The following is a 20,023-nucleotide window of genomic DNA, read 5'->3' as shown; positions in this document are numbered from 1 at the left end:
AAACCTTCTCGACGAAAAAAAAAAGTAATTTAAAGGTGTTTAATCAGATTTTTTTGACGAAAATTAATTATCGATAAAATTGATAAATATTTCGTTCTAATAATAATATGATATAAAAAAAATAAGAAAAGTGTTAGCATCACTTTTTTAATATATTCTTTTTAAGCATACTTTGTTATTGAATAAAAGTTATTGAAAATTATAAAATTAGATAAGAGAGTTGTTAAATATAAAATAGAGCTCACATAAATTAGTAATTTTTCTAATAAATTTTAATTAATAAAAAGGAGTGTGTTTAAAAAATTTTGGTGTTAGCGTTTCTCTTAAAATAATAGCAATTAAATTTCAAAGACAATAAGATGAAACAAAATGAAATTAAGCCTAAATGAATTATAATTTGATGGAGTTGTATGCTGACGCTATCTTTTATATATGGGATTTTTGTAGCAATTTAAAATTTGCGGGGCTTTTTCTTTTTGCCAACCAGTTTTGAATTTTGAAACAAAAATTCATTGCATGCATAGTGTCTAATGGTTAGAGCCACGAGTGCATTGACGAAACTAACCCTATGGAGCTTGACTTTTAATTTGGGATTTGGGATTTTGGGAAAGTTGTTAGTTAGTAATAGTGCCACACAGATACCGTCCTACGTTAAATGACAAAAAAAAATCACTAATTAATAAAATGAAATATAAAATATTAGTACTAAATTATTAGTATCAAGCTAGGCAAGGCAAGTAGGCTAAATGAATTATTTGTTCCTAAAATTTGTAATTATATCGGCTGTTGTTTGCTTGTGTCAGACTTATTTTTAGATTTAATCAATAATTTGGTAGGACTTCCCTCTTATCAAACCTGTTGTTTAGATGTTATTTTTTAAAAAAAAATTAAAAATAATTTTATTTAAAAATAAACAATTTTTTAGAAAAATAATAAAATTTTTGTAATTAAATAAATAAGAAGAGATAATATTTTTAAGGTAAATAAAATAAATATATATTCTTAAAAAATAAAAAAGATTTTTTATTTACTCATTTGATAAAAAGTAAAATAGAATTTCTTCTTCTAAAATATAATAAAGTAAAGAATCACGAAATACGAGTAGGTTTAATAGCATATAATATGTTAGGAGTTGCCAACAAAAATATATATCTTGATAAAAAAATTATTCTACTACCCCGGGAACATGAAAAAATATTACAAAAATCTCATATTTCAGATTTTTTTTTTTTATTAATAAGTACAGAAGTGTGATGTAGTCATCTCGTAATTTTACTGTAGCTATTCATGTTCAAAAACTAGAAATGCAAAATTATATATTTACTAAAAGTAAAACTATCCAAATAAAACATTTTTCAAATTTCTCTACAATTTGAGTTATATAACTAGATCACATAATTTTTTTGTTATTTACTTATTGTGAGTTGTTCTATACGTAAAAGGTATCCCTCTCCATTTTTTTTGCTTTTTTAAACAACCATTCTTCATATATGGATAGTCATTATCCATTTAAAGGAGTAATAATAAAACAGTAAAGAGAGAAAAAGAAAGAAACGTAAAAAGCAACATGTTGACGGATAAATAAGGTAATGTGGCCAATTGGCCATAGCAAAAGGAAAAGGATTAATTTATTGTTATGAATGAATGAATATTATTTTAATGAGAAAGATGATTATAGGTTTCACTAACACAATTACAAAAGGTGGCGGCTATAGAAGCCTAACGCCTGCGTAAGGTGTAATGTCCTCTTCTCATTTTCGCTTTCAGATCTGTGCATTAGCTGAATGCTCAACACAGTTTATACCACCCAATCACAGCATTAGATTAAATAAAGTGGAATTCTTTCAACTTAATTAGAGGTTTAGATTTAAGTTCTAGTGTTAAATATTTTCAATTTATAATTATCTTATCTTATTGTTAAATATTCTTTCACTTTATTTATACTTGTGTTAAATAAAGTGGAATTCTTTCAAAATACATGTCTTTATAAAAGGAAAATCTTAATCACCCAAAACCTAAAAGAAATACTGTATTTCATAACCAACCAAAATATGACATGCTACGAAAAATATGGTCATCGTAATAATAATGTTAAGTTCATTAATTTGGTGTATCCCTTAGTCTTACCCTTGGTTTTTTGGGTAGTGGTCTTACCTTTGTTTGAAATGAAAGCAAGGGAGAAAAGAAAAAAAAAATCAGATCTTCTTTTTTTTTCTCTCTACACAAAAACTTCAGGAATAGTTTTTTTTTTTCAATTTTTCCTTTAACTAAATAATTTAAAAAGTTATAACTGTATGGTGTTTTATTACAAATTTCATATTATTTTTTCACTTCACTTTAGACACATCTTTCTTGTATTATATGATTTGAGGCTATTAATATTTGATTGATATGAATAGATTTAGGCTTATGTATTTTAAATAAGATCTCAAACTTAAGTCATGAAAATGAAAATTAAAAAAAATATTTGAAAGAGAAAAATTCAATAAACAAGTTGTCCATTAAAAAATAATTGTTGATAAAGTCGATGATACTCTCCACCAATAACATATTAAAAAAAAGGTCACATTCAAACTTAATAGACCCAAAAATTTCAAAAATTAGTTATTAGAATATTTCAACAAAAGCAAAACAAAGTTGAATATTAACACTACAAAAAAAAGCATTTTTGCGATGATCAAAATTCGTCGAAAATGTTAAAATTCCGTCGCTAATTATAAATTTCTGACGGATTTTCAACGAACAAAAATTCGTCGAAAAAATGGTTGTAGAAAATTTTAACCGATGAATTTTTTGTAATCCGTCGGAATTTTGCCACGGATTATTTTCGACGGATTTTCTGTGGAAAATGTCTGTCGCAAATTTGTCACGGATTTTGTCCTACTGATAAATATTACAGAATAACTAAATATCTAGGTGGAGATCTAACAACCTTATTTGATCATAGATCTTAACAATATGAGACCTTAGATTAAAATATCATAGCAAGATTCCATATTAAAAATACTCTATATTTTTGGTACATTAGTTGATATAATTAAGTATGAAATATTAATGAAAAATGTTGAAGGTGGTAAGAAACTCCGAAGACTTGTCCTAAAGGATGCATATCGTATCTGCTACGACCAACTTAATCTGATAGAGTATCTTAAAGTTGAAGTTAATTAGACAATCAACCAAGTTGGTTTTAAATTATTCTTCGTATTATACATCATACATTAAAGTCCAGTATAATAATGCTAGGATATATTCTCTCAACTCTCAAGTATTACTAGGATATAATAATGCTACTAATTCTGATGTACAAGTTTCATTATTCATGCACAAATTCAAGTCCTTCTTTATTTTCTGTTAAGACTCAGCCATAAGTTTATGTACTCTTAAGAGGATATAATACTGCTAATAATTATCTAATGATACAAATTTGATTATTCATGCTCAGGTACTACTCTGTTATTCTTAAAAAAGGAGCAATAGATCACATCTTTTCTTACTTTACTCGTACCTTAATCTACTCTACCACCAACCTGAAGGTTACCCATAGTTAATGTTTTTTAAATAGTTATATCATTGATGAAAATATAGAAGCAACACTAAAAAAACCTCACCAACTAGGATGGAGAGGAAAGAGAGAGAACCAAATTACAGGGTCTTCCTCTCTTCTCTCTGTGTTTTGTCCCTCTCCTTGGAGCCAAAAGCCTATAAAACCACACCTAAACTCCCCCTTGAATTAGCTTCTTAATTTGTTGTTGCAAGTCAATCCTAATTCATATTCACCTATCCTTTTACATAGCTCTGAAGTAAGAACTAAGAAGCCTGCAATGTCTTCCTTTTCCCCTACGACTCCAAGGTTACAGTAAGTACATGGTATTAAGATAAAGTAAAAAATTATCACAAATCTTCCCACCCTGAGAGCTGGAATTTGAAAGCCACATGAAGTTAAACATCTAACCTTTAAGAAAAGCCAACCACAGAAACTTACAAGGTCCACACTCAACCACAGTTAAACAGAAGATGACGTGCAACAAGTAATCTATTCAACAAATTAATCAGAAAAGAAAAGTCAACTGCAACACACACGTGGGTTACCCGATAATGAAAATTTATTTATTTCTGTTATATGATTTCAACCATAAACTCACATGAGAAATATTCAGTTGCTTCAATAATGAAAAAAATTACATTCCATACCGTAATTCAAACATGAAAGATGAATGAAGAAGAAAAATACAAACTCAGTGATAATAACAAGAAAAAAGTCCTTCCTTAGGTTTTCAATTTACACCAAATTTAGCTCCAGTCTATTTTTAGCTATTGGAGCACATTGGTTGGATTTTATCCAAACAACCCTTTTCTTGTCTTGGACAATTCCCTAGAACTTAACATGTCACATACAACAATCCATATATAACTATGTTCTAAGGTGCTTGAGGTCTGAAATGGCGTATTTTCTCTTTTATTAATCAAGTACTGCTGCTAGAAGAAGAAAAACATTAACAAAAGTAAAAACATAGAGCATTTCTAAGGTAGTAAGGTGATTATAGTCATGATGCAAAGGTTGGCAAGAATGTGCAAAGAAATCACAAGCTGAAAACTATAATCATTGCCTTTCTCCATTAACATATATAAGTTGCCTACAAATTTAGTTTACACAATAATACATAGTATAGTTTAACATACCCAGATGTCTTCCAATAATTTTTTTTCCTTATTAAAGCAACTGCATATTTCTCATGCTATGAGAAAGGACGATTAAGGTAGCTACAACATGCTTAAAAACTGCCTAACCACAAAAAATCACCTGATCAAAAGCATAAAAATCCAAACTTTTCATTCCATGGCCTCATCATCATACTCAAAATCCTTCCCTCCCATGATCTGATTCTTGCTAATCAAAAACTTTGATGGCCTATCTCCTAGCATCACTCATATATGAACACTCAAACTTTCTCCTAGCTCTAACAAAAATAAATTACAAACCCAAAATGTGAGAGAGAGACACGAACATGCGGCAAAGAATGGAGAGGGAGCGAAAATGTTGAAAGGAGGGAAGGATGGTGAGTTGAGAGGAAGCAGAGGCGGTGGCGGCGGAGGGAGAGGATTTGGATAGGAGTGAGGGAGGAAGACAACGTTCTGTGAAGGGCACAAATGGGGGAAAAGAGGGAGATGCGCGGAAAAATCTACTGAGTGGGATATAAATTGGAAAATTTTAATTTCGCACGGATTTCTATTCTGTTGATAAAATCTATCAGAAATTTTAACTTTTCGACGGAATAATTGGCCGTGGGTAAAATCAATCCGTTTTTAAAAAATTTTTGACGGAAAATTTTCCTTCGATAAATTCTGTGAGAAAATTCAAAATTTTTTATGGATTATTTTTCAAGGAAAAATTTCCGTCAAAAATAAATATTATTTTTATAGTTTGAAGTAATATTTCTGGAGATAAGACTTGATCAATATTGGAGTTGTTATATATATATAGAGAGAGAAGATGGATCAACTTATATTGGTGTAATTTTGATAATTATTACATCATTTATATAATTTGATTGGTTGTTTCAAATTTCTTCAAAATTGAAGAACAATAAAAAGGTATTCAAATGACTCATATTTTAGTATAGTTCAAAATATTTATATTAAACCGATTTTATTCTATATGAACGAGATAACAATGATTTTAGATTAATATAAATATTGTATATGTGATTTATATAAAATGAACTTTCAATCCAATAATAAATTTTTAAAAAATATTATTTAATTAAAAGTTATAAAATAATGGATAATGAGATTTTCTATTTGAAAATAATTATTGATAAAATGGGTGATACTTTACCCCTGAAACATGTTTAAAAAAATTGAGGTTAGATATTGGTGAAAGCTAGGGTGAAGATGTAATTCATATGGTTCACCATAGGATCAGCAAGATAACCGGATATAGTAGGTGAAAAATAATTTATCAGGTAAATGGTATTTTTATTTAGAAAACGTGAAATCTCAATTACACCCTTTTGAAAATATATGAAAAAATAGGAATTGATTTCCTTTCTTCCTTGACTTCCACTACGTTGCCGCCCCCTTTTGCTTCTCCGACTCCGACCCCAAAAAAATATCAGAAATTATTATTTCTTGTTAAGAAAATAAGTAATCTTTTTTTAGAGAGTCGAAGAGATTGGGTTCTAGGTAGGCGTTACTCTTATTTTTTTTTAATTTACAATTTGAGTTATTTTATATTTTAAAATTTGTTATCTTAATATCTAGAGTTGATTTTAACTGTTTTCATTACATTTACATGACCATTTAGATATTGGATGCAAAATATAATATTAATATAAGTTTTATGTAAAAATAATTTAAAATTTAAATTTAAATTTATTTTTATTTATTATTTTTTATAATATTATATATTATATTTTAAAATATAATATATAAGATTAAATTTTAATTTTGCATAAATTAGAATATATATACTTATATAAGCTTTATTTTTATTTTATATATTATATATTATATTTTTATAATATTATGTATTTTTATCACATCATTTAAAACTTATTTTATACAATAAATATATAATATAAATTTTATCTTTAGTGTATATTTTTTATATAAATTATAATTTCATAAAATAAAAGTATTTTATTATCTTTTAAAATATTTATATATAGAATTTAATGATAGTATTTTTACCTATATTAAGATATTATTATTATTTATTATAATAATATTTTTTATTTATATTTAACTTTATTTAATTAGATACATGATTTTTTTAAAGAATTAAATTATATAGTAAAGATACGTAATTAAATAAAATAATAATATTTTATATTTTTAAAAATATTTATGTATGTGATTTATTGATATTATATTTTTGTCTATGTTACAATAAATAACATGAATATTTTATTATAGATACAAAATATTATTAGTAAATCACAAGCATTATTTTAAAAGATAAATATAATATATAAAATAAAAATAAAAATTATATAAATATGCATATTCTAAAAATAGAATTTAATTTTATATATTAAAAAATAATATATAAGATTATAAAAATATAATAAATTAAAAAGAATAAATTTTAAATTTTAAATTATTTTCACATAAAACTTATATTAATAGTATTTTTTTTATCAAATATTTAAATAATTACTTATACTTTGGTATAGTGGTAAAGTAAAAAAGTATACCTTATCCTTTAAGGATCATGATTCTAGTTCTTTCTCAAATATTTTTCTAAAATTATTTTTAAGAAAATATACCAAAAAAATAAACAAAATAAGAGAAAGAATTTTATAATTAAATCTATGACTTTTTACCCTCTTACACTGAAACAATGATGTTTCAGGATTGAGAAACAACACCTACATTGAATCCTTAATTTTATTTATATATATATATATATATATATATATATATATATATATATATATATATATTAAATTTAATCAAATCTTATCCGGTGTCAAATAAAAGTAACCAATATCATTATCTTAACCATTCATTTTTTTTTAATGTTATTATATCCAACGCTGATAAATTCACGGTCCATCAATGAACCATATTTTTTATGGATTCACCTTAGACAGTACCCTAGATATTATTGGATATGTAATTAAGTTTGACATAATTAATTGGTTTGTTTCGAAAGTTTTAAATATTTTATTCATTTAATTAAGTTTTGACATAAGTTTGGATATAATATAATATGATTTGAGGATAGATTGGATGTAAGATTTGATTTTTTCCGCGCGAAAATCTTCACTTGTTTTAATAAGTTCGGATTGGACGCAAACAAAGATCATTACGATGGTGGCGTTGACATAGATCATGGCTTTGGTCTATTTAAAGGTTTTCTATATATATATTTGGCTGTTTGAAAAAAAGAAAATCATGGTGGCATCGAAATTGAAATAATAATGAAAAAACAGAATTGAATATCATGAATCTGAAAACAGAAATGGTCTTGTAATGGGGCTATGTTCGTTACTTTGAACTCTTCCCAATTGTTGTTGAACAACAGGTTCAATTATATATTAATCAATCATTATTAGAAGGCTTCCATACATAGTTGCCCTTAATTTGATAACTAAAAATGTCCATCATTCGAACTTGTTTTTATATAAGCAAAATGCAGTGGCCAGTGGTTACGAAGTCAGTACCATACTTGTAAATAAATGCCAACACTTGATCAATTTGTACTTAGTTAAATGCCACATGCAGCCACCAAAGCGTGGAAAAATTCCCACTGGACTCAAGCTGACATTGTCATCACACTTTTTCCTTTTGTTAGTTATGTTAACCTAAAATAAGAGATAAATTAAAGTTGAACCTGAAGAGAAGTTTTCAACGGCAGACAACTTCAACGTACTGCTACTTATTTTAATTAGTTCTTTGCCAAAGCAAAACTTCATGACGAGTCATCTCCCTATTGCAAAAATGAGCCTATAAATACATTCCCTTGAGCTCAAGTTCTCTCCATCTCTTCCTTAATTACTAGTCAACAAACATAATTCTCTTCCTAGTCTTGTCCTTAAATTACAACAACTTTCAATCCTCAATCTGCTCCATCATATATATATAGTAATAATAGCAGCAATGGATAATACTCCCAGATTGCTTCAATCGGTTTCAAGCTTGATTCTGATTCTAAGCATTTCATCATTGGCCTCAGCATCTCTGAAAGTGGGTTTCTATAGCTCAACGTGTCCATCTGCTGAGGCAATAGTGAGAAGCGCAGTAGAGAAAGCAATATCTGCCAACCCAGGCATAGCTGCTGGTCTCATCAGAATGCATTTCCATGATTGCTTTGTCAGGGTAAGTTACTAAGGATATGGTTGGATAAACTTCTGCAGAAACACGTTTAATGGAAGAAATAAATAAAATGATTGAATTTCTTCATGAACTAAAATTAGATTATAAACAAACTAATTTGTAGAGATTTTCCTATATATATATATAACTTCTTTAAAAGATGATTTTTAACTTATGCATAAGTGGTTCTCGATGAGCTTATTGAAACAGACCCAAATTTCACCTTCATACTTTCCTATATATACATGCATGTTTAATAAAAACATTTCAATATCGGATTCTAAAATTGTTATCTTCCACAGGGTTGTGATGGTTCTGTGTTACTAGCATCTAGACCGGGTAATCCAATATCCGAAAGAGACAATTTGGTTAACAACCCAAGCTTGCGTGGCTTCGAGGTGATTGAGGAAGCCAAAAATCAAATAGAGGATGCATGTCCTCAAACAGTATCATGTGCAGACATATTGGCATTCGCAGCACGAGACAGTGTTTCGAAGGTTGGTGGCATAAACTACGACGTTCCATCCGGACGCAGAGATGGTGGCGTCTCAATCGGCGGTGAAGTGATAGGCAATCTTCCAGGACCATCCTTCAGTGCTGATGAACTTGTTAGTAGTTTTTCTCGAAAGGGGTTGTCAGCAGATGAAATGGTGACACTCTCAGGAGCGCATTCAATCGGTGTATCCCATTGTGGCTCCTTCTCAAATCGCTTATACTCTTTCAGTGACACAGCTACACAAGATCCCTCATTGGACTCTTCATATGCTGAAACGTTGAAAGGAAAGTGTCCCCCACCACCCCCCACCTCAGACCCAACAGTGTCTCTTGAACCTTCCACGCCTATTCGTTTGGACAGTAAATACTATGAGGCATTAATCAACCACCGTGGCTTGTTGACGTCGGATCAGACGTTGTACACGAGCCAATCCACAAGGGCAATGGTTGAAAGCAACGCATACAATGCTGCAAGTTGGGCTGAGAAATTTGCCCTAGCAATGGTGCGCATGGGTTCTATAGAAGTGCTTACTGGCTCCGATGGTGAGATCAGGAAGCAGTGCAGCTTTGTTAATTAAATTATTCAACAGCAGCAACACTCTTTTCCTGAAAATAATTCAACCTTAATTTGTTTCTTTTCTTTACATTAATTGAATTAGTTTGCGATTGTTCGTCTGTTTTGAATTTGATCCATACCTGCCATTCACCAGGATGGCCAACAATTCAACCTAGTGTATATCCCCTCCTTTTATTATTTATATGTTTCCTAATGGATAAAATTTTCCCCTTCTATATTTGTATTATGTTTAGATGGTCATTGGCCAAATCTAATAAATCTAGTTGTTTGTTGGCTGAACTGTGTATCAATTGTTTTGTATTTCTCTCTCCTTTTTAATATTTTGAACAGATCGCGTGTTTTTTTAATTATAGGCTAACAAAGAGATGGTGTGTTTGTATTTCTCAGTCTGTTCAATAGTTTTGGATAGAATTTTCATAATGTTTGGTATATGGGTTAGACTACACCTTATATTATAACTAATAAAACTCATTTGCTTTTCAAAATAAAAATTGAATTATGTTGGATCCATTATAAGTTAACTAACTGCCTGTTTAATTTGAATGTTGGTTATTATAACAAGATTGATAGAGGACTAAGAAGCTACAAAAAAGAGCTTAAAGTGGAGTCAAAACATTTTTTTTATACAGGAAATCAACTTATATCATTTCATTAATGATAGCTTTCAAAATACAGCACGGAATGTGATTAAAGCAGGCAAGACTAGCATAAACAATAGCAACCTTAACTAAGTTTGTTAGGAAGATTCAAGAGGAATAAACACCGGATAGATTTGCACCGATGGAACATGAGTCACCACATAAAGAAACTTGACACCATATTTTAACCAAAAATCTTAAGGCTAAATCTATCCGTTATTTCCTCCCTTCGAATTTCCCAACAACTGGTATCCGAGCCGATGGTTTGACTTGGTGACCGGCTCAGATGAGTAAGATGACAGCGATGGATCTTAGCCTTGGAGATCCCTTATATTGAAAGTCTTTCTGACGGTTAGTTCAGGTAACGTGTCCCGCAGATGGAGCAACTGTGCAAGTATCGCAAGTAACTATAGTATGTGGGCTCTAATGACTATACTCGTGGATGACTCCCGCTCGAGGGGAAGACTACCATGTGGAAAAGACTCACACTTGAGGAGGAGATTGTTGGGTTACAAGTGTGAGGTGAAGTCTCACATCGGACAAAAAATAAAAAAATTGAGCACCATATAAGTGAGGAGAAAACCCATAAATCTGAGCCTTAAGATTTTGGATTAAAGTGTGATGTCAAGTTTCCTTATGTGATGACTAGTAATCCATGGAATAAATCTATCCCCCGTTTATTAGGGAGTGTGTGATGGTGACATCTGAGTTGATATCATTATTCTCTCATAATTGTTGATCATCAAGTACTTCCATTTTGGATTACCCAATACCATTTTGTAAAGGAAGGAGATCACCGACTTAAGCAAGAAGGAAAGTTACTTATATACTCCCATGCGTTACAGCTTACATATTCAATTCATGTTGATTCTCATGTTTTGCTTTCACTTTGTTTGTCTTATATTTGGCAGAATTGCATCCTATCAATTTTTTTTAGTGATAAATATACCTACATATATTTTAAATAAATACATGGCCCCCTCGTTAATATATATAATAATATGAACAACCATTTTTTATTGCCCCTAGTGGGTTTAAATGATTTTGCTATACATGAAGCAACGATATGTAGTTAGATATAGAATTAGGAAATGATGAAAAATCAAACAAAAATAAGCATACATATCATTTGCAACCATCATCTAAATCAGATAAGATTTCCAAACAGATCATTGTTGCATTGATACATTACGAGGAACAACACAACTCAAACTTATGTTAATACATGATTCTTTGAAGAAATTTACAACTTAACTATATATATATATATATATATATATATATATATATATATATATATATAAAGCAGCAAGCACCTACAATTTAACAAGGCTAATAAGCGAGTATATATGTTGTTATCTGCTCATATTAATGTAACTGCATTAGTGTTAGTTTTTCATCTATGCTTCATTCCTTAATTTTATTAATATTTAGTAAAAAATGTAAAAAAAATTACATATCCTAGTGCTCAGAGGCTCTCTGCTATGCAAAGCTACATGGAATGATCATTATACATAGCTTTATTTGTAAAGAGATTATTTCCAAATTTAATTTTATGATCAATTAGTCACCAAGATACAACTTTATTACAGTATCATGTATCATGGCTCACTCTCTAATAATAATAAAAAGCCATAAAACTGAAATTGTTTTGTTGTTTCGTGAGTGATAATGTGATGTATCAGTCACCATCAAATGTCATTATTTTATTTTATATGCATTAATTTTTTCTCTTGAGCTGAGATGGATTTCCACATGAAAGCATTATATATACTGATCGAATTTGGTTGACTTTGATCAATTTTAAAAACTTAATTTTGGATGTTATTTTATGCTCGTTAATTACTTGTTATATAAGTAGGAGTGATAACGAATGGTGTTTAAATAGAATATAGTAACTATTTTTTGTTTTTTGTTTTTTATATAAAAAAGTGTTTGATCTCTTTTCACTATCACTTATTATTTTGGCCAATAAATTGTTCAAGTTCCGCCACTAGCAACCTGCTTACACCTCTAAAAAAACACATAATATAATTAACTACCGATGTTCAAAATTAAGAATAGAGAATTACAAATTAAATTGGAAATTGAAATTAACAACCATCAACACTACATCCCACCCCAACACAAAGTTGTAAGATGTATATTAATACTTGAGGTGAACAACACAAAACATAATATATTAAAGGAGTATGAGAAGTACTCCAACTCTTAAGACAAAGTCAAATGGTTAAGCGGGTTAACTACAACATTAATTCAAATACTATAGCGAATTTATAGACCAAGGCCATAAAAATCAAATTATAATTAGTCTCGTTAAAAAAATAATCACATGTAAATACTTAATTTTACCTAAATTTCTTCTTCTACTTTCTTTCTTTATTCTATTTATTTTATCCATCTTTATTTATAAAAATTTAAAATGTTATTATAAAAAATGTTAAAATCTACCCATATACCACAAACGAACAAGCATGTATTAAACATATTCAAAAAGTTAATTTTAAAATATTAAATTCAAAATTAATTTTCGAAATATCTACCCATATACCAACATAAATATCAAAAGCCAAAACTTAATTTCTGACATAATTAAAAGAATAAACATAAAAGCGGGGTGTATAACTTAATTAGAAAAGATGCAAAAAGACGCAATTTCCTAGCTATTTGTTGGGTTTAACCAAAAGAAGAGACCTTGCATGGTAAATGAAGGTGATTTCATCATACACACGGAAGAATAGCAGCATGCAGATACAAAAAGAAAGAAAGTGAACATACGTTAAGGATGATGTCCATGGCCATGATTTCCATGCTTAGAACTCAGAAAGAGAGCTCAGGAACAGTTCCGAAATCACATTTTCGCAGAGAAAAAAACTTCCGATCGATCCTTGGTATGTAACAAGTTCCTGTTCGGTGGCTTTTCTATGCGAAAATATGACTCGGAAGTGTAACCCACCTTGTCATTTGAGAGGCTCGCGAAGTGAATCATCATATATAAAATTAATAGCATTCAAACAAATGAAAAATTAATAACAAGACACATTTTTTCACACTCACAATGTATGAATCTTGGTTTTTTGTAATGAATTTTGCATATATAGAGGTTTCAAGATTCAAATGGGACAAATGAGGTTAACTTTATTAAGGGATTCGCGTATTCTCCTTTTGATCCACACAGTACACAACACACCGCATGCACTTTATTGTTTTATTCACACGCTCAGCTCACTCACAAACGTACACAACAGAAGACAGAAGGAGTATAGTACTCAAAGGGCAAGGAAACATTTATTTAATCAGCTGATCCATGTTATCACTTGCCAAATTATATATCATTTCTTTTTATCAGCAAATGTTAATTTATTACGAATATCAATGGTTTATCATAATTTTAAAGATTATCCAAACACAGAAAAATAATTTGCAACTTTGAAATTGTTTGGGGAACTGAACTGATTCCCTGCCAGCTGTTGGTTGCAATGCAAGGCTGAGATATTAATTGTAAACTCAAGCATGCATGGCTAGCTCTTGTATGAAAGTAGAAAGACTTGTACTGTTACAAATAACAAAGGTCGTGGAAAGGAACACATCATCCAGAAAAGAAAACACTGCACTACTTTTTCTTTTTTTTTTTTTTCCTTTTCTTCTTTTACACTACTCATTAAATGTATTTTTCATTTTGTATTTTTATTTTTTAAATTACTTATTATGCATTTTTAAAATTTAAATAAAAGCATTGACCTTTTAATTGATTATTTATTTTATTATTTTAATTTAAAATAAAATAAAAATGTCATGTGAATACTAGTAGATAAGAAGAAATTTAAATTCTTGTATAGATATTTTTTTCTAATTTATCAATGCATTATTTTATTATAATTTTAAAATTATATTAAAATAAAAAGAATTATATATATATATATATATATATATATTCAATGGAAACATTTTTAAGAGTTGTTCTATTTTGGTGTAGATCAGATTTATGTTCCATTGACATTGAAAAGAATCTAATTTGAATCGAGTAAGACCATAAGAGTATTATAGGCGAAAAATTAAAATTATCTAAATATTTAATGAAACTGCATATATAAGACTTAACTTGAAAACCGGTTAAGTTGGAATAATTTGTGCAGGTTAATCCAATAATTTTAGGAACTATTTTTCAATGAAAGTGTTTTTGGAATTTATCTTAAACGAGAGCCTTTTAAGAGTTGTTTTTATTTTCTTAAATATTTATCTCTTTTAATTTATCATTTTCATCTTTACTTTTAAATAGAATACAAATATTTTTAAAAGAAATTATCAAATAGTTAAAAATAAACTGATATTATAATATACATTATTCATCATAAATTCTACAAAAACCATATTCAAAAGTATGAATTTCTTTCAAAGTTAATTATAACAATTTATATATTAATTTATATCTGTCCTTGATGGTGCTACCTGACGTTATGTGCTGGGCATGAAATCAAATTGGATTTTGTTGTGGGAGTGTTCATGGAAGAGTGGCAAAGAAATAAGCGAAAATGTAATAGTATTTGAATATCCTAATTTTTTAAAATACGTAATCAACATTAATTAGTTTTTCAATCTCTTTTTACCTATCATAACACATGAACTGGTTATTTTCTTGTTTATAATTATATCTTTCTCATTCGGTGTCGAAAAACATTTTGGAAAGAAAAGTGAAGCTATGTATACAAATATTATGAAGTGGGGACTGAGGAGGTTAAGGAATATCATGCTTTAGATGCTTGCCCTTTACTTGCGTATCATCCTTTTGCTTGTTTTGGCTCTGACTAACACGTACACAACAGACAGCACTCTTCAACACAAGATCCAGAAACTCATTTCCTCCCATGCATCACACTAAACTCTGGCCATCTTAATTAGAACATCCTTCTGAAATCACATTTTCCCATGGAAATTAACCTACTCCACTCCTTTATGACATCCTTTGACAATCCAAACACCTGAAAACTCTTTACTTTGAGTTGTTTGGTGAAAACATAAACATGTGTTCATAACAATAAGGAATACTCACGTCAGATAATGGAGTAATTGAGGTGGTGGTAGAAGAAAGCTAATGAGTGACATGTATGTGGGTATGACTAGCTATGGTTGTATTGTGCCTACAAGACTTCTGTTTGGATGATTATGCATTTACTTAACTTAACTCTGTGCTTGTTGGATTTTACATCTTCTTAGTGTTATTAAGTTTTGTATGGGACTTTGTTGGTCATATGTTTAGAAACATTGCTTCCATGCATGTTCACTTGTTCAGTTCCTGTCGACGGTCCTGATTGGCTTCAACAAATTTGGTGCTCTTATATTTTAAAGCATCGCTTCCATATTCGGTTCCTATGCATGATTCTTATCGATCTATCAAACTTTATTGAGTCGAGTACTTTTTTTTTTACAAAACTCTTCAATATACTATCATTTGTTTATCAGAGAAATGGGATCATTGTTTTATGTTCGATCACTTCAAATAAATTAGTTAAGTATACAAAGAAAAACTCATTATTTTCAACATATTCAACTTTGTTAGATATTCAAATTTGTTTTAACATATTTTACTGAATATTCAACTTTTTGTTAGAAACTCTTATATCTCAAACTAGTTTTTTAACCTTTACTAATTCTAATAAATAAAACTATTGAGAATAGGTCAAATCCTATCACAACCTTTATAAATACTAATTTGACTTCCTACTTTCTAGCAAATGCAAATGACATTAATCAATGCACACATTACTCTAACAGAAGAAAAAGTAATGGATCAGTGAGAATTGAAAGCTATTTTTGGTGGTTGCTATGACCATTTTATAACCATCAAAAGTGCATGGCTTGTACCTATATATTAAAGCACAAATAATCAGAGTACGTAAAATAAGTGACATTAATCAAAGAGGTAGTGGTGTTAGTTTGTATAGATCAGAAGTGAATTTGAGTTAATCTTTAGAAGACAAAACTACAATTTGAAAGATGGCAGGTGGAAGTTTCGTTGATTCAAATGGAGTACGGCATTATGAAGGAAAAGTCACAGGGTTTGTGCTAATTACATGTTTTGTGGCTGCCATGGGGGGTCTTCTCTTTGGATACGATCTGGGTATTACAGGAGGAGTGACTTCTATGGACCCATTTTTGATCAAGTTCTTCCCTGTCGTGTATCGACAAATGAAAGGTGAAGCAGAAAGCAAGAGTCAATATTGTAAATTTGACAATCAACTTCTTACATTATTCACCTCTTCCTTATACCTCGCGGCATTGATAGCCTGCTTTTTTGCTTCTACTACAACTAGAATGTTTGGACGTAAACCCTCAATGTTTATTGGTGGCTTGTTTTTCCTTATTGGTGCATTGTTGAATGGCTTAGCCATTAACATCGAAATGCTTATCATTGGCCGTATATTACTAGGCTTTGGTGTGGGATTTTGTAATCAGGTAAGTAAAAGTTAGCTTCAATTACTAATTATAATTTGATTTTGTAATAATTTTGTTTGTTATATAGTCTGTACCAGTGTATTTGTCTGAAATGGCTCCAGCAAAAATTAGAGGAGCACTCAATATTGGCTTTCAAATGATGATTACAATTGGTATCCTAATTGCAAACCTCATCAACTATGGTACCTCCAAGCATGAAAATGGTTGGAGAATGTCTTTGGGCATTGGAGCTGTGCCAGCAATTCTGTTGTGTATAGGATCTCTATGCTTAGATGAAACACCTAATTCTTTGATTGAAAGAGACCAACATGAAAAAGCCAAGGAAATGTTGAAGAAGATCCGTGGCACCGAGAACGTTGAAGAGGAATATCAAGATCTTGTTGATGCTAGTGAAGCAGCTAAAATGGTGGACCATCCATGGAAGAACATTGTGCAACCCAAATATAGGCCTCAACTCATTTTCTGCATTTTTATTCCAACATTTCAACAACTCACCGGCATCAATGTTATCATGTTTTATGCGCCAGTACTTTTAAAGATTTTAGGCTTCGGCAATGATGCTTCACTCATGTCTGCGGTTATAACCGGAGTTGTCAATGTTGTTGCCACACTTGTGTCTATTTTCACAGTGGACAAGTTTGGAAGAAGGGTATTATTTCTTGAAGGTGGCGCACAAATGCTTATTTGTCAGGTAAATTATCTATCTACCATAGAAAGGGAGGAGGTAGCATAATGCTTTCAAGATTTTTAAAACAATGTGATTGAGGATTAATTTATTTCTTTCTTGTAGGTTATTATTGGAATCATGATTGGTTTAAAGTTTGGATTGAATGGTGAAGGATCATTTAGCAAAGGAGAAGCAGACGTTCTTTTGTTCTTTATTTGTGCATATGTTGCAGCATTTGCTTGGTCTTGGGGGCCATTGGGTTGGTTAGTGCCCAGTGAAACATGTTCTCTTGAGATTCGACCAGCAGGTCAAGCTATCAATGTTGCAATGAACATGCTCTTCACCTTTATCATTGCTCAAGTCTTCCTTACCATGCTTTGTCATCTTAAGTTTGGCCTCTTCTTCTTATTCGCTGGCTGTGTGGTTATCATGACCCTTTTCATTGCGTTGCTTCTACCCGAGACCAAGAATGTTCCAATTGAAGAAATGAATAGAATATGGAAGGCACATTGGTTCTGGACTAAGATTGTTCCTGATGTTGCTGCTACTGTCGCTCCTGGTAAAAAGGTGGTTCCATGAATTTAATTAATTAGGAATTAGTTATGAGTGATAATCAGAACAACATCCATTAACCAAAATAAAATTTGAAGAGTGATTGAATCCACAAATAAAGTGCATGTCGTGAGATTTTCTTGTGCTTGGAATTAAACATGCGTTGTTGTTGTTGTTTAGAGTGATAGATTCTAGCCTTATATAGTACATGTTAACTTCCCAATCATATCCATCAAGTATAATAATTTAGTGAAGTTTGTTCTTCAATTTTTTCAAGTCTTGCATTAGAATCAATATGTTTTTTTTTTTTTGGTATAAAAATATGAGTAATCATATCCATAAAGATGATGTTGACTTCTAAATAATTTCAGTTCAAGCTACGTAATTAAAAGATTATAACAATTTTCAACTTGGCTTGAATTGACTTCTAAATAATTTTCAATTTGGCTTGAACGTTCTTGAACATATAATCTATTTTCTCAGGCTACGTTCACATTCTTAACCCATTCTATTTCAGCTAAAACATGGAAACAACGATGCTATTTGGTACGAAACCAAATAGCTGAAAAATAAATTGACTTGTGATTGTTTTAAAAGAATTAATTAAAACTGAATAAAAAATAGATAAAACTGGAACGGATTAATCCTTTATAATAAAATGTCACTTATCCCGAAAACTATCCCACCAAAATTGAGATAAACAAAATTCAAAATTTGAGAGTTGCCAATTACTTATGTGTTAAACAGAAAGACTTGTTCACCAATCACTGAATGATTTCGAATTTCGATGGTGGCACCTCAATGTTTCTTTTCGTGTTTGTTATCCACCTCAATTTTCAACTTCTTATGAAGTGTGCTTTTTAATATTGCTAGCTAAATGATTCTTCTTCACCTTCACATACAATACAATTTGGCATATACTTCTAAATAATAGCCACAACAAAAAAATGGTGATGAAAATAAAAGGTGGTTCACCTTTATAGCAGTCTTCGTAACACACGAATTTGTACTGTTATAAGTGTTAAGCATTTTCCCGTTAATTTATATGAAAAAATGTGGTGTTCTATTTGAAGAATTTTTAATCAATTTAAACTCTTGTGCTCTCTGTCTCTCTAAAAAGTATCACATCAGTATCATGCAAAAACCAAAGGCAGACAGACACCAATGAGTGACATTGTGCAGATTGCAATTTTGATACGACGGACAAACTTTTTAACACGTTATGTGGCCCAAACTAACTAGCCCATGTTTTATGCCCCACAAAAACAGAACTTGAACAGGTTCTAGTTCAGGAAACAAATGATTCTAAAGTTAGTACATACATGAAGACACATCTATCCTTCGATTTTAATAATTAAAAAATCAATAAATAAAAGAATTTTATTTTTTTGCATTGAAAAAAACTGTGAAGAGAAAACTTCACATTGCCTTGAGAACCTAGCACGTTTCCACTGGCCCAAATATCCCTTTGGGTTATTTTTATCTATTATTTTTAAGACAGTGATTAAAGAATTAAAGGTAAAAATCATTTATTGAAATATAATTATATCCAACAAGACGGCACTACCAACATATGATTATCTGAATTTTTAATATAAAAAAATATTTCGTTTATTAACTTCTAAAGGTGTATTATCCTTAAACTTGTTAAAATTTCCAGTAAAAATGCATTGATAGCATTAAAAGTTATACTTGTATTAAAAAAAAAAAATCCATTTATCTCCCCATCTAAGAATGATACCCATTATCCTAAAAAAAAGACTAATACCCATTAATTATGATTCTAAACAAGTTTGAACTTTGAAACTTATATATCGCACA

At 30.0% G+C, this 20,023-nt stretch overlaps 2 protein-coding genes and 1 non-coding gene across 3 annotated transcripts; 2 read left to right on the top strand and 1 right to left on the bottom strand.

Annotated features, from left to right (window-relative positions):
• Positions 1-8,418: 8,418 nt before the first annotated feature.
• Positions 8,419-10,171, top strand: LOC100796311 (peroxidase 5). The gene is made up of 2 exons (XM_003533652.5): positions 8,419-8,823; positions 9,123-10,171. The coding sequence occupies exons 1-2, from the start codon at positions 8,605-8,607 to the stop codon at positions 9,891-9,893; spliced, it is 990 nt and encodes a 329-aa protein (XP_003533700.1). The 5' UTR covers positions 8,419-8,604; the 3' UTR covers positions 9,894-10,171.
• Positions 10,172-13,369: 3,198 nt separating this feature from the next.
• MIR4392 (microRNA MIR4392) lies at positions 13,370-13,479 on the bottom strand. Its single transcript, NR_048725.1, has one exon. It is a non-coding gene; the product is annotated as a microRNA MIR4392 (primary transcript).
• Positions 13,480-16,524: 3,045 nt separating this feature from the next.
• On the top strand, positions 16,525-18,922 carry LOC100795792 (sugar transport protein 10). The gene is made up of 3 exons (XM_003533651.4): positions 16,525-16,983; positions 17,051-17,674; positions 17,774-18,922. Exons 1-3 carry the CDS (start codon positions 16,525-16,527, stop codon positions 18,227-18,229), a joined length of 1,539 nt encoding a protein of 512 aa, XP_003533699.1. The 3' UTR covers positions 18,230-18,922.
• Positions 18,923-20,023: the final 1,101 nt, after the last annotated feature.

The sequence above is a fragment of the Glycine max genome, chromosome 9 (genome assembly GCF_000004515.6).
Source record: "Glycine max cultivar Williams 82 chromosome 9, Glycine_max_v4.0, whole genome shotgun sequence".
Taxonomy (NCBI): domain Eukaryota; kingdom Viridiplantae; phylum Streptophyta; class Magnoliopsida; order Fabales; family Fabaceae; genus Glycine; species Glycine max.
Note: the sequence above shows the minus strand (reverse complement) of the source record. Positions and strands in the feature narration are given on the sequence as shown.